Source organism: Lutzomyia longipalpis, chromosome 3, assembly GCF_024334085.1.
Source record: "Lutzomyia longipalpis isolate SR_M1_2022 chromosome 3, ASM2433408v1".
NCBI lineage: Eukaryota > Metazoa > Arthropoda > Insecta > Diptera > Psychodidae > Lutzomyia > Lutzomyia longipalpis.
Window position 1 is genome coordinate 19,134,289 of NC_074709.1, and position 14,147 is coordinate 19,148,435.

Sequence of the window (14,147 nt, forward strand, 5' to 3'; positions counted from 1 at the left end):
AAATGCCGTTTTTTCTCGAATTGCAAAAAAGTGAATAGAAGAACGACTGAAAAAAAAGTTTAAAATATTTTTTTCAATTTTCCGATGGTCACCAGGAAGTGGATATTTCAGTCCAATAAAGTACGCTTACTTCTCAAAGCTTTCGAACCTACCACAGTATTTCCAGTGGAATATCGCTATATAGCGTTAGTATTACTATAGGGTCAATTTCCGTGAAAAATGGAGAAATTCTGCCGACACGCGGTAGCACATGGCAAAAGTTAATTCACCCAATTCCAGTCATTGAGAAAGGCCCGGATGAGAGTTGAAAGTTTTGGGAAGTAAGTGTACTTTATTGGATGAAATATTCACTCTGGCGACGACCGGAAAATTGGAAAAATCATTGATTCAAGCCAGGAAAATACAGATAGTAAAGGCATGGGATAGAAACAGATGGAGGATGATCCTATATCAGGCCAAGGCTGGAGACCAGCTGTAGTACCGGTTAAGTAAGTAAGTAAAGTTAAGTTTAAAAAAAAAACACTTAACTTACAAATATTTTAAGTAAGTAAGAAAAGTTAAAAAAAAACACTAAGCTTACAAATATTTTTTTCAGTGTACCTGTTCCTCATTTTTTTTCTGTATAGCAATGGTCGTCCCAAACGCTGCGTTGGGACAATTTTTAAATAATGCAACGGTCGATAATCGCTGCATTCATGTGCTAAATCCACCCCCTCAAAATTACAACTTTCATGAGAATTTAAGCAAATAAAACGGTTATTTATGCAAATAAATATCTATTCATATCTTTCATGCTCTCTCCATATAATTTTCCACTAAATCATTGCAAATTCTCATCAAATTAAATACTTACAAATTGTTTTAATTGGAGAATTGGGAGGCGTGCGATCATTTGAAGAACAAATAGAAAAGAAGTAAAGATAAGATAATTTGGGAGGTGGAGAAAAAAAATGTGATATCTACCCTTCCATTCTATACCTATTGGATTCGCATAAGATGCTCTCGATACTTCTTGAGCACGTGAACATGAATGTATGCGGAGGTGAGCACATTGGGTGAGTCGATGCGTTATTAATGAAAATAACATGGCAATTATACAGGTGCAATTTTATCACACCACTATTGCAAACATGCGAGATTGATTTCTATTTAATACAGAATGCTCGTGTCAACACAGTTTCTTCTTATCATTCCGCGAGTGAGGGAGAATTTTCCTGCTTCGCGGAGTTTTCATCAAATAAATTCTCGCAAGTGCCAGTTGATAGTTTTTCTCGTTGAAAAGGTGCAGTGGGAGCTTTTTTAAATTTCTTTTTTAAGGATGAAACACGAACACATGAATAAGAATGAATTATTGTGATTTTTTGGTTTTTTTTTGAAGTGTTAATTTGGATTTTCAGGGAAATCATTCTGCAAATAGATCGTGAATAAAATTAAAACAAAAAAAAAGGTTTTTGAACGTTGATAACCATTTTAAAAAAGGTTTTCAAAGATAAAAAAAAATATTAAATGTGATAAGAAAGTCTTGAGTGTTATAAAAATTTAACTATTTATTATAGTTTTATTGAAAAATAAAAAAAGATCCCAAAGCTCCCTGGAACTCTATTTAAAGTTTTTCCTTTAAAAAATGATAAAAAATTTTCCAAGTAGGATTGATTGTGTAAAATTTCCCTAAAAACATAATTTTCCGCTTTAATATGAATTTAAATTATCAATTGAAAAGAAACAATAAAGAAGAAAATAACTATTGAGAAGATACAAGTTTTTCTTCTAATTTATTTTTCCAATATTGCGGATTTAACTTTTTTTATCCTTTCAGTTACTTTAGTTTTTCCTCAAATCATTTTTTTTAAATTTCCGATACCTATCTTCGCGTCATTATACCCTTCAAAGCGCTTCATACCATGGAAAATAAATTTATTCAAAGACTCTTCAAGCCCCTCTCAAAAGCTTCTCAAGTGTTTAAAAAAAAAAGATTATTTAATAAATAAAAAAAATCTGTTTATCTGTGTCGCCATTAAAAAGAATAAATAAATTTTCATAATGCAAAAGGAGTGATTGCAAGAGAAAATGTGTGTGGCCTTATCACTCACATGGAGTGCATTCTCCTCCTGGGGGGATTTGTCAACATTAAACTCTGTGTGACTCACAGAGAATCACGTTGGGCAAAAATGCAGAAAAAAATTTGCAAATATAAAATTATCTCTCCAGCAGATCAACACCCAGTGAGTCTATTGTGGCTGAATGAAAAAAAAAAATACGCAGTACTACGGGAGAGCTTTCCCTGATAAAAGCATCATATATATGTGTGTTGTACATATTTATCCAATGTTGTGATATCGAAAGTGGTACGCACCCAAGTTCATCATCTTGTTGGGCACTTCTGGGTCGGCGGTGTTATCAAGGCAGCTGCTCTATATCTCCCTCCCATGTGGCAGCAAAGCGATAAGGCGCCTCCATCCGAATCACTGGGAGAGAGATTCCGCTCCAGACAGCTACAGGACTTCAGTTGTGGCGCACACTTGACCAGAGTCACTCGGTGCTTCCCAGGAGACGTGCCTGGATAAGGTATTTTTTTTGTTCAATCGGGCGATGAGGGATGCCTCGTGAGAGATTCTAGCGAAGAGAATTTCCGGCAAATTCTGTGCTTTTTTGCTCGCGAAAGTGCTTTTCTTTTCCCATTTTTTCTGTGTGTTTTGTTTGTTTTTTCGTTCACCCTGTTAAAGTGACTATATCGCAATTGTAAACCAAAAAAAAAATTGAGGAAAAATGGAGGAAACTAAGGAAATTCCTCTGAATACGGAAGAGGAAGAACGAATGCTTCAACCTCCGGCAAAAGAACAAATAGTTCCTACGGCAATTATGCAGTTTACACCTGTTGTGGAGAAGAAAAGGACTTTCTTGGATACACTACTTGATATTTTTGGAAGCAGCTCATCCAAGGATGAGGGCAAAGTCAGTGTAGCCAAGAAGAAGAAAATCACTCTATTAGGTAAGTTCCATGTGCGCAGTAAAGAAAAAACTCACAAAAGCTCCCATTTTTATGACCCGAAAGCTCCAAATGCGGAAACGGTTCGTAATCTCGTCTTATGGTGATTTTTTGTCGGTCTATGCTCTTCGTATGGTACAAAATAAGCGAAAGCCGTTAGTTGTCGCAACAAATCTGCGTAATCGTGCTAAAATTTTTATTAGCAAAATCAGTGGAATTATTCTGTTAAGGAGACGCTGACTTCTTCACTTTTAAACTCAATGAGCCACAGAGCATTTCAACTTCATGCTGCCTTATCACTGACGCTCTGACCTCTCAATGCGACCTATCTTTGTTGAGTTCAAGTTTTAAAAACACGATAAGACGCAGAACTTTTTTTTTTATACTCAGCCACCGAGGAAGGAGATTAGCGGCCAAACAAATTACAACAAAAAAGACACTCACAAAAGACCTCTGTCCATTAATATGCTTAATCATTTGAATTTTCTCGAGAAAATGGGAAGAATAGAGAAGAAAATGTGGAAGAGATAGTGGCGAGTCAGTTTTTTTTTGAAAATCATTTCCTTATCTGAAAGGTTTTTTTTTCAAATCTTTGAACAAAAACTTTAATAAAAAAGGCGTCGTAGTAATATAATTAATTTGAGACTTTTAAGAAATAAAAATGATAAGCTAGAAATTATTTGAGACATTGGGTATGAAGAATTATAAATTTATCGTGGAATTTTTTGAACTTTAGTGTTCAAATCTTCCCTGGAATTTCATTAATCAGTATATAGAGTTTGAAAGAATTTTTTTTAATGATTAATATTATGATTAATAATATAATAATAATACCATCGAATATTTTAAGGATTGAATAATTTAGTAACACCCACATCTAATTGGATTAAAAGAAATTATTTAGTTCAATTCAACATTTTTTTTTCTTTGAAAATTGAATTTATTTGAATAGAAAGGACATTATTCATTTTAAGCTTTTTGATATTTTTCGAATATACGCAACCTAACTATTGAAATTAGTATTTTTTTTTCTTTTTGTGATCAGTAAGAAATATTTTGCTTAAAATGCATAATCATCACACCTATCTGTTGCATGGAAAAGTTACTCTCAGTGCACAGAACATATGCGTCAGTGCTTCGATTTATATTTTGTTTATCATTTGAATCACTGCTGATTATATTTTTTTATGTTTTTACAAAATAAAATTTATTTAATCGTGATAAATTTTACATATTAAGGGAACTTTAATTACTTCAAGTTTGTTGTGATCTATCAGGTTTGTTTTTTATTGATTTTTAAATTAAAAATCGTTTGTGGAAGCACTGACACATATGCATCATGCACTGAAAGGGAAAATTATGAGGGGCGTGGCTTATGTTTTTTTGCGAAAATCTAAAATATTCTAAGGTCTGTAGAAAGATTGTTTGATTGTCTTTAAGAGCATAGTAGATACTATAGCAAGATTTTGTGTCTGGGTACCTGCAAAACATTATATAAATGTCTAAAAATAAATAAACTCCTTTAAGATATTTTTATCTTATAAAATGCTAGGAAAAATTATTTTAAATCGTTATTTCTTTATTATTATCAGCTATGCAACGATGGAAGCTTTCTTTTACATATTTTTTTACAAGCACCATCAAGGTGAATAACCTCCTTTAATTTTCGCTAGACTGTTTGTCGCAAAGAAGTCTGAAAGTTTCGCAATGAAACGACCTTCAATAAATAGCGAAATATTGTTAATAAAAAGCCTAATATATGTTTTAAATTGCATTACGAAATTTTCAATAAAATAAATGGAAATTCTTATTCTAAGAGAATTAAATTGTTTTTAATATTATATAGGCATTGTAGGTATATTGCTTTCAATTAAGTATTGACGACATTCACAAGGCTTTCCTTACCACGTTGTAGAAGAATTGTTTGGGTGGGACGGTAAACCAGTAAAGAATCCAGTATGCAATCCACTTAATCTGCACCAATTATTAAATGTTAATGAAGATTAAATACAATATAAAGTTATTGTGCTTTATGCTGTTTCTCCGCGCATGTGGTTGTGCCTACTGGTCTTTACTCAATGACATGGTTGGCAATGAATGGATTTTTCCGAGATAGTGGAAAAATTCTTAAGAATCCACGCAATAGATTTTTTTTTTATAAAAGACACTACCATACATATGTACATATTCTATGCGTTCTTAATGAGAAAATAAACAGCATAAGGGATAGAGAAATAATTGCTCTTAGATGGGTTTTATTAAAAGAAATAAATAATTTATTTTGTTATGATAAAATATAATTGAGACAAAGTGTAATGATGCAGGGAATTTTCAAAAAAAGACATTGAAAGCTCTCACTGTTGGATCTATTTTTTACGCCAAACAATCACTATCATGAGTGTAAACAATTTTGCAAGACTGACTGATAGCTTGTCATGGACAGACTTCTGTTTAAATGTTTTTCATAAGACACTTTAGATAAATATCAGTTTATAATTTTTTAACGTTTTTTCTACAAATAAATATTAAAGTTTATGTATAAAATAATTGTGGAAGAAGTTTATAAAATTTTAAGGAAGTTAGAAGCTTTTTGGGAAGAATAAAATTTCGACTTATCGCATATTTATTGGGCCCCATGGCGATAATTGGCGATTATCTCTCTTGCAGTGATTTAACGCAAGCAAAGTGATAACAACGATTGCGCTCCACGTTATAATGAGAACATAATTGATTACCACATATGTATATTATGCCACCAAATTAATTTATCAGTGCAGTAGAGGCAACAAAAATGGATTTTTTTTATTGAAAAATACATAAAATTCTTTGCAAATAATCTCAGTCAGTAGAATCCATTCATTAAGACCTTCATTTAGATTTATATCTTCAGTCGTTGTAAGTGATCATTTTCCAGCAAACTCATTGAATGTGCGGGTGCACAGTGTTAGAGTAAATTGAAGGGACGCGATGTAGTGAGAAAATTAGCGAATTAAATGTAAAATTCACTGAATTTCCATTTTTTCCCTCCGCTCCATCCCATATTCAATCTAACCATTAAACATAGCCTTCGGCATATTCAGCGATAAGATCGATTTACATATAATATCATGTACCTACAATTTATTTTCTTCTAACATTTCAATTGTCTTTCAGCAATTGTTCTACTCTTAATGGGATTTGTGATAAGTGCCACAGGATTCTTCATCATGTGGTTTACAGAACTCTACAATGACACACTTATATCTGTAAGTTGCCATCGCGGAAGTGATCGTGTGAACAATTTCTCATGAAATTACATTTTTCTTCCTTCCATCCGTGTAGAGATTAGTATTAAGAGAAAATACATTGGCCGCAGAATGGTGGGCTAATCCACCATTGCACAGCTACTTGAAGGTCTACATCTTCAACTACACCAACGTTGATCGCTTCAATGATGGCACAGACGAAAAGTTGGTAGTCGAAGAAATTGGCCCATACGTGTACTACGAGAAACTCACCAAAGAAGACATTGTTTTCAATGATAACAATACGATATCGTACAGGGTGAGTCTATTTTTAGTTCTTTTTTTCCCATGTGGTGGAGTGCCTGGTGGACTTTCATTGATGATAGCTTTCAAACAGCTCATTCAATTTATTTGCTTAAGACGGAGATAAGATGCAATAAGCAATATGAGATAAGAAAATGCATTCCATATTGATTTGGCGAAATTATGTTGAATAATTTAAATCAATTTTAACACAAAGCCCGGAATAAAGAAAAAATAGAAAAGGAGTTTATTCGCTTATGTAGGAGAAAAACTCTTATTTGAGGGAATAATCAAGATACGCGTAATTTTATGAAGGATGTAATAAGAATAGAAAATCATCAAAGAAATTACCCACTTTCTATTCTAGAATAAATGAGGAAAAAACACGTAAAAAATTTTCCCAAATATGCAAACAATGACGTCACTTTTGTATTGTTTTGCGTTTTTTGTGAGAAGCATTTACGTTAAAGCTCTGTCAGGGTCTTTCTACAGGTAATTTTATGCTTAAAGGCTCCAACAGATGGACGAGAAATTTCTCGTGCGATGCGGTGCGGCGAGGATTTCGTGGCCCATCGTCGCTTCGGATTGGCCGAAAAACGTTCTCGTACGGTGCGGTGAGAATGTGTGAGCCACCTCTCGCTTCTGATTGGCCGAAAACCTCCCCACCGCACCGCACGAGAAATTTCTCGTCCATCTGTTGGAGCCTTTATACATTTAAAGAGACAAAAACGCGATAGTGACGTCATTTTCCATATTTTAGAGCAAATCTTTATCGACTTTTCTTATCTAATCCCAATGTGATTGAAAAGTTATTCTTGTTCTTATTTTCTATAAGATTAGGTACGCGTATTCTGATTATTTTTTTGAATGAGGAATTTTCCCATATAGAAACTAGTAAACTCCTTCATTAGAATGATTATTAAATAAAAAAATTGTTTAAAAACTGGAAAATGCGTTATAGGCTTACCGTATTCACTTAAAATTAGTTAGGAAAAGTCGGCAAAGATATACCCAAAATGCAAACAATGACGTCACAATTATGTTTCTTGTTTCTTGTGTTTCATTTCTCTTTTAATTCATGAAACATTTGTGCTAATGTTTCGTCAGTGAGTTTAAACAGATAATGTTTAAACTATGAGGAAATTATAAAAATATTTATTTTTGCTATTTAGCATAAAATTAAAGTTATGTAGGTACAATTACCATTATTTCCGACTCAAAATAGTTGCGAATCTCTTTGAATTTATTAAATGGATTAAATTGAAATTCTTCCTCACAAAATTAATATTTTCTTCCTCATTCTTCACATACCTACTAAATATTTCCGTTTTTTATCACAAGAAAATCTTTCAATTTTGATTCATTTTATGTGATTTTCTTTTATAAATTTTCTAATCATAAATCAACATTTTTGTGTGTATTTTGTTGAAGAGAAGAAAAAAAGCAACTGAACTCTTCAATACCAAAGAGGCTCCTTGAGAAAAAGAAACACTAATGCAAAGCATTTTCAAGTTCATAGATCTTTCGATATTGTCGCTGAATTTTTTTGACGTAATAATTTTATTTGCTTTATGAAAAAAAAACGTGCGATCTCACCATGACCTCAAAAAAAGAAGCCAAAGATCATCTCAAGATCAATTGAGGTCAATCGTTAATTTGTTTAAAGTCAAATATTTTATCAAGAGATTTTTTTGTTGATTTGTCACTCACATCTGGGAGAAGCTTTACTTCCGGTATTCTGTGTGGAGATCGTTCGTGTAGATGCTGCGGATTTTCCCGCCAATTTTTCTTTAGTAAAACTTTTCCGCGCGCGCAAAGAATGGAAGAGCGTGATGCTGCTTATCGATTCCGTAACTGATAGTGCGGATAAAAATAAAATTTATTGACGAATAGACAAGTTCGGGGGCTGATAAGAATGTTTTTATGCAAACACGAGAGAAATTGTGATTTGGGATGCAATATTTAACTTTTCCTGACAGCTGATATAAAATATAAGAGCAGATTAGCTTCTGCAGAAGATCTTTGGCATGTTTTTCTCTAATTTCTTCTGATTAATTGAATTTTAATATTTTTTATTTGTTTTTTTTTGCTTTTAACAGGAAAAGAGAGTCAACTACTTTCTACCTGATATGAATACTTGGTCAGACTTGGAGAATATCACTGTTCCGAATATTCCAATGCTGACGGCGATGAAGAAAGTCAAGGATAGAGGATTTTTTGTTCAATTAGGCCTCAATACAGCACTCTCAGCCACAAGTTCTACTGTTTTCAAGCATCTGCCTGTAAATGAATTCCTCTGGGGATATGAGGATGGACTCATCAGTGTCTCAAAGACAATGCTTCCTCCCGAAGAGCGGCCACCATTTGAGAAATTTGGTCTTCTTATTAATGTAATTGCGCCACAATTTTGCATGATCTCCTTTTTTCTTAAAAAAGCTAAGAAAATGTCTATTGTTGACTTTCAGAGAAACGCCACAAGTCTGGATAATTTCACCATTCACACAGGTGAAGGTGATATCAGGCAATTGGCTAAAATTCTCAGTCTCAATGGGGAGGATTCAATTGACTTCTGGACATCAGACGAGTGCAATCTCATGGGTGGGACTGATGGTTCACAATTCCCCCCGCATTTGCTGCAGAAGAAAGACCGACTGGAGCTCTACATTAAGGATATGTGTCGGAAATTTCCGTTGGAGTATGAGAAAGATGTGACAGTCTTTGATGGGATTCCCGCATGGCGCTACAAAGCACCCGATGATGTCTTTGCAAATCCCAAAGTTAATCCCGATAATCAGTGCTACTGCCACCAAACGGCGGATGAATGCCCCAAATCGGGACTCTTCAATTCCTCCATTTGTGCCTACGGTGCCCCAATTTATCTCTCCTTCCCGCATTTCTACACCGGAGATGAGAGGCTCTATGACAAAATTTCGGGATTGCATCCAGACCCTGAGAAGCATATGACATATGCAGATATTCATCCCAGATTAGCTTTCCCCATAAATGGAGCATCGAGATTCCAAATTAACGTTGAAGTCTTCCAACCGGCATTTACGTCAAGTGAGTTATTAGTTGGTAATACCACAATCGTGGCATACCAAGTATTGTAATCGTCGGAAAAACCGACCACCTCAGATCGGGCTCAAACTTGGTATGAGCACGTTTTAGACTTCCCACATTACGAAAATGGTGGTGGAAAATTTTTGATCCGGCCGGCCTGCCGGCCGGCCGTCCTGCCGGCCGGTCGCCCAAACTTTGCCTTATATCTCAAGAACGGTAACAGATAGAGACTTCCGGTTTGAAGTTTTCTATAGAAATGTGGGTGTAAAATTTCATTTTTTCGCATTTTCAAAATTCAAAATGGCCGCCGTCCGCCATTTTGAAACATCGGCAACCATTTCCCTTATAGCTAGAGATCTGAAATTTTAGTATGTTGTAGGGCTCATTGAGACGTTTTCATCAACAATTCATACTTGACAATCGGTCAAGCCGTTTAGCAAATATGGCGGCCTAAAGCAAAAAGTGTTTTTTCGATATATCTCGAGAACGGCTTGACCGATTTTGACCATCTTGGTATCAAATGAAAGGTATTGAGAAGCCCTACAACTGTTTAGAACATTTCAAGTTTCAAAAACATCCGCAAGAGGCGCTAAAAACAAAAACAAAAATTGCCTAACTTTAAGGGGCAATATCTCCGAATCCCCATTAGGCAAATCTTTTAAATTTTGATATGTTGTAGCCTGACTCAATATCTTTCACCAGCCCGAAAATGAAGAAAATCTATGTCGCCGTTTAGAAGATATGGCCATTTGAAAAATTCTTGAATTTGAAAAGTTCTAAGAGCCATATCTCTTGAACGGATTGTCCGATTTTGCTCAATTTGGTATCAAATTAAAGGTTTTGCAAAACTCTACAACTTTCTAGAACATCAGAAACCTCTAGAACCATTCCTTTAGGACGAAAAGTGCAAAAAACTGTTTTTGTTGAACAAAAATCCGCCATTTTGTGTTCTGGAGGTGACCTTGAAATGTATCGAAATATATGTCAGATTATAGCTTATTTCAATACCTTTCCAGAACTAGTCAAGAAATTTCTGTATGTGCAATAGAACTTGAGATATAACCATTTTTGTCTTTCAAATTGATGAATTTCATAAAAAAAATCAACTTTGCCTACTAATACTACTTAAAAATTAAATTACAACGCATAGACTGATCCATCCGCGTTGTGGTATACCAACTCTAATAACTGGACGCGTTATGATTGACTTTTAATTTCTTTCTTCCAAAAAATTATTAAATCAAATATTTAAATAATAAATACAGGGAAACATAAAAATGAAAATAGGGCAGCAAATTCATATTTATTTAATTCAAAACATTAATTCAAAACATTAATTATTTTTATTAAGAAAAATGAGGGAAAGGTCGTGTTAAACTAATATGTAGAAGAAATAAAATAAAAGCGGTGAAGGGGAAATATTAAAAATATTCTATTGAGCATAAAATGCATAGAATTTCGTATATTTGACGTCTTGTTTTATTTAATGAACGGTTTAACATTTATTATACGGGGTGGCAAGGAAATTAGGCCATGATTATAATCGCGGATAACTTTTGATTCACATGAGATATTTAAAAACTTCTGCCGCCAAAAGATGCGTAAACTCAAAAAGTTTTATTTTCTTTTTATTTATTAATGTAGCCGCTAGAGCAAAAAAAAACGTGGAAAAAGCTTTTTCTCCATGACAAATATATTGCTTTTCATGTCAAATAAACGCTGAATTGCCGATTATGGCATTATCTGTTTTTACTCAAAAATATTCTTCGAATGCTTGAATATTTGATCGCACAAAATCGGGAAAGACCTCTTTAATTCGAATTTAGTCAAATATTCAATTGTTTAATGATCTCTGCAACATTTTAATGGGTTTTGAGAAACTGAACAGACATGAAATCCAGTATATTTCATCGTTTTCCATACAAAAGCTAATTTTCACGTTTTTTGCTCTAGCGGCTATAATTTTTAAGACATCGACTTGAAATAAAAAGCAAATCAAACTTTTTGAGTTTACGCATCATTTTGCGGCAGAAGTTTTCAAATATTTCATGTCCATCAAAAGTTATTCGCGGTTAAAATCATGCCTTACTTTCCTGGCCGCCCTGTAGAAACTCTAGGAATTTCCTAGAATATTGTTATAACAATATTTTTTTTACATCATCCAACTTAAGTATTTTTTTTAAGAGATTTGGAAATTTTGTTTTCACAAAGATCATCTCTTATTTTGATCTTTTTAAATGAATAAAAAGTCCACTGATGCTTATTAAAATTTTGTTTTCTTAATGATTCTGCGAATTTTTTAAAATTATCATTGAGATCATAAATACTATAAGTTGGGATTTTTTCATTGTGGAAAATCCAAAGACTTATTTTCTCAAATGCATATCAATGTGTTCTAGTTTAGTAGCCAGAGTGGCTAAATTGGAGCATGATATGGAGGTTATCAATTCAGTTTCATTGATTTTCCCGTTGGAATTGCTTAAATTACGCGATTTTAATTCTTTCTTTTATAACTTAATTATAAATCATTTTTTTTTATTTAAAAAAAAATTTATACCCCTAAAAATTACTGAATTTTTTAATGTTCTGATTCAATTTATAAAGAAAACTTTGAAAGTTCCAGAACATTATGGAAACAATTAAGAAGAAGGACTTTCGGTCGTTTTTTGGCTAAATATATTATATATTTTTTGCCAAAGTTTCGGACTGCATGAGTCCTTCTTCAGGGCCTAAAGAAAATTATGAATCTTTTCGACTTTCTCATTTAAATTTAAATCATTTAAAAACATGAACAAAAATGAAGAGTCTCCTTTGAAAAAATCACAAATTCTTTAAATCGCATTAAAATAATTTCTTTTTCTAATTAAGGGGGGTCTCTTTTGAGAGCAGGTGAAATTAAATATTTTTATTTTTCTAGGGATTTTTCTTAAACTTGGGTTTCAAATCTTAGCCACATTTAAAGACTTATTATTGAAGAGTAAGAAAATCACTTTTCGCCATCTTAAGTGCGACGCCATCTTGAGATTTTTCTCAAAACACAAAGGTAGGTTTTTCTCAGGATCTACTGGATGGATTTTGATGAGGTAAAAAGCAAATAAAAGAGGAAATACCAATGCAGATTTTGATGTAGCAGAATTTTGAATTTCCACTCTGGGGCTGAGAAAAGTGCAAAAATGTCAAAAATTTGTGAACAAAAGTCACATTTTTTCACTTTTCTCAGCCCCAGAATGGAAATTCAAAATTCTGCTACATCAAAATCTACATTGATGTTCCCTCTTTCATTTGCTTTTTACCCCATCAAAATCCATTCAGTAGATCCTGAGAAAAACCTACCTTTGTGTTTTAGGGCAGTTCTGTGGAAAAGTCGGAAAATCACAAGATGGCGTCGCACCTAAGATGGCGAAAAGTGATTTTCTTACACTTCAATAATTAGGCTTCAAATGTAACCAACATCAGAAACACATGTTTAAGAAAAACCCCAAAAAATGACAATATTAATAATGTGTAAATTCTAACAGTTTTCCCAAGAGACCCCCCTTAATTATAAAATAAAATTAAATATGATTCTGCTAAATTTGTAATTTTTCTCTTAAATCCAGGTCTTTATCCTCTGAAGGAAGGCGATATCCTACCCGTTTTGTGGCTAGAAGTAGTTCCTGGTGAATTCTCAGATGAACTCATCTCGCTCATTTTCCACAGTTCCTTCAGTGCGAACGCTGTTCAGATTGGTCTGAGATACGGCACGCTTCTCCTCACGGCCACCTTCCTGGCCCTACTCATTGGCGTGTGCTGGCACCGTGGCAAAAACTCCAAGCAATAAATGAAAACGAGAAAGAAAAAGAAGAAAAATTCCAAATCCATCCACCGTCTCCTGAAAAATTATTCCCAGGAAGTAATTTATTGGAGCACAAGAAATCACATCGTGTGCTCCATGCATCCGGGAGCTAAGTGATTGCATTTCTCATGAGGCCATCTGTTCATTCACGTTCCCCGTCGTATAATGTTTAGTTAGATTTATAATAAGGTTCGTTTGCAATTGAACATCATTAAAGAAATTAGATTCCTATCAGCTAAAGTCGTCACAGATTTTTAGGTGATGTTGTGTACATACAAAATACTGTATAGTAAGGTTTTCCGCAGATTCTGTTGATGAAAATGAGAATTTTATACTAAAAAAAAATAAATATATAATGCTGTTGATCAGAAGAGAGTTTTTTTTTTAATTTCTTGCCCAAAAACCTTATTAAAAAAAATTTTTTATGAAGAACGAATGCTCGAAAATTCTAAGAATTTGAAACGATAAATGAAAAGCTTTTTAATGAAAGCTCATTGACATGTCTACTTCAGAGGTGAACTTTCTTTTAATTTCTTATTCAAACAAATTGGATTAATTATTTTCTTCTGGAATTTATTTGAATATTAACCCTTTAAGGATACAATCCCTGATCATTTTATGACCACAAAAGGACATCGCCAAGGATTCACAGGATCAGGAAGGACGAATAACCGTAAATTTTTGAGTTGGGATTCTTTGTCAAAAATGTCTTATTTAAGCTCAAAGAAACCTCGAAAAA

The 14,147-nt window shown here is 33.5% G+C and overlaps 1 protein-coding gene across 4 annotated transcripts; it reads left to right on the plus strand.

Annotated features, from left to right (window-relative positions):
- Positions 1–1,139: 1,139 nt before the first annotated feature.
- LOC129792478 (scavenger receptor class B member 1-like) lies at positions 1,140–13,779 on the plus strand. 4 transcript variants are annotated; one of them, XM_055831551.1, is made up of 7 exons: positions 1,176–1,282; positions 2,212–2,989; positions 6,140–6,231; positions 6,308–6,529; positions 8,613–8,903; positions 8,979–9,573; positions 13,173–13,779. In XM_055831551.1, the coding sequence occupies exons 2-7, from the start codon at positions 2,767–2,769 to the stop codon at positions 13,391–13,393; spliced, it is 1,644 nt and encodes a 547-aa protein (XP_055687526.1). In that variant the 5' UTR covers positions 1,176–1,282; positions 2,212–2,766; the 3' UTR covers positions 13,394–13,779. The 4 variants fall into 4 exon arrangements, with proteins under 4 accessions (XP_055687525.1, XP_055687526.1, XP_055687527.1 ...); XM_055831552.1 differs by having other exon boundaries at positions 1,181–1,282; positions 2,209–2,989; XM_055831553.1 differs by having other exon boundaries at positions 1,206–1,447; positions 2,209–2,989.
- Positions 13,780–14,147: the final 368 nt, after the last annotated feature.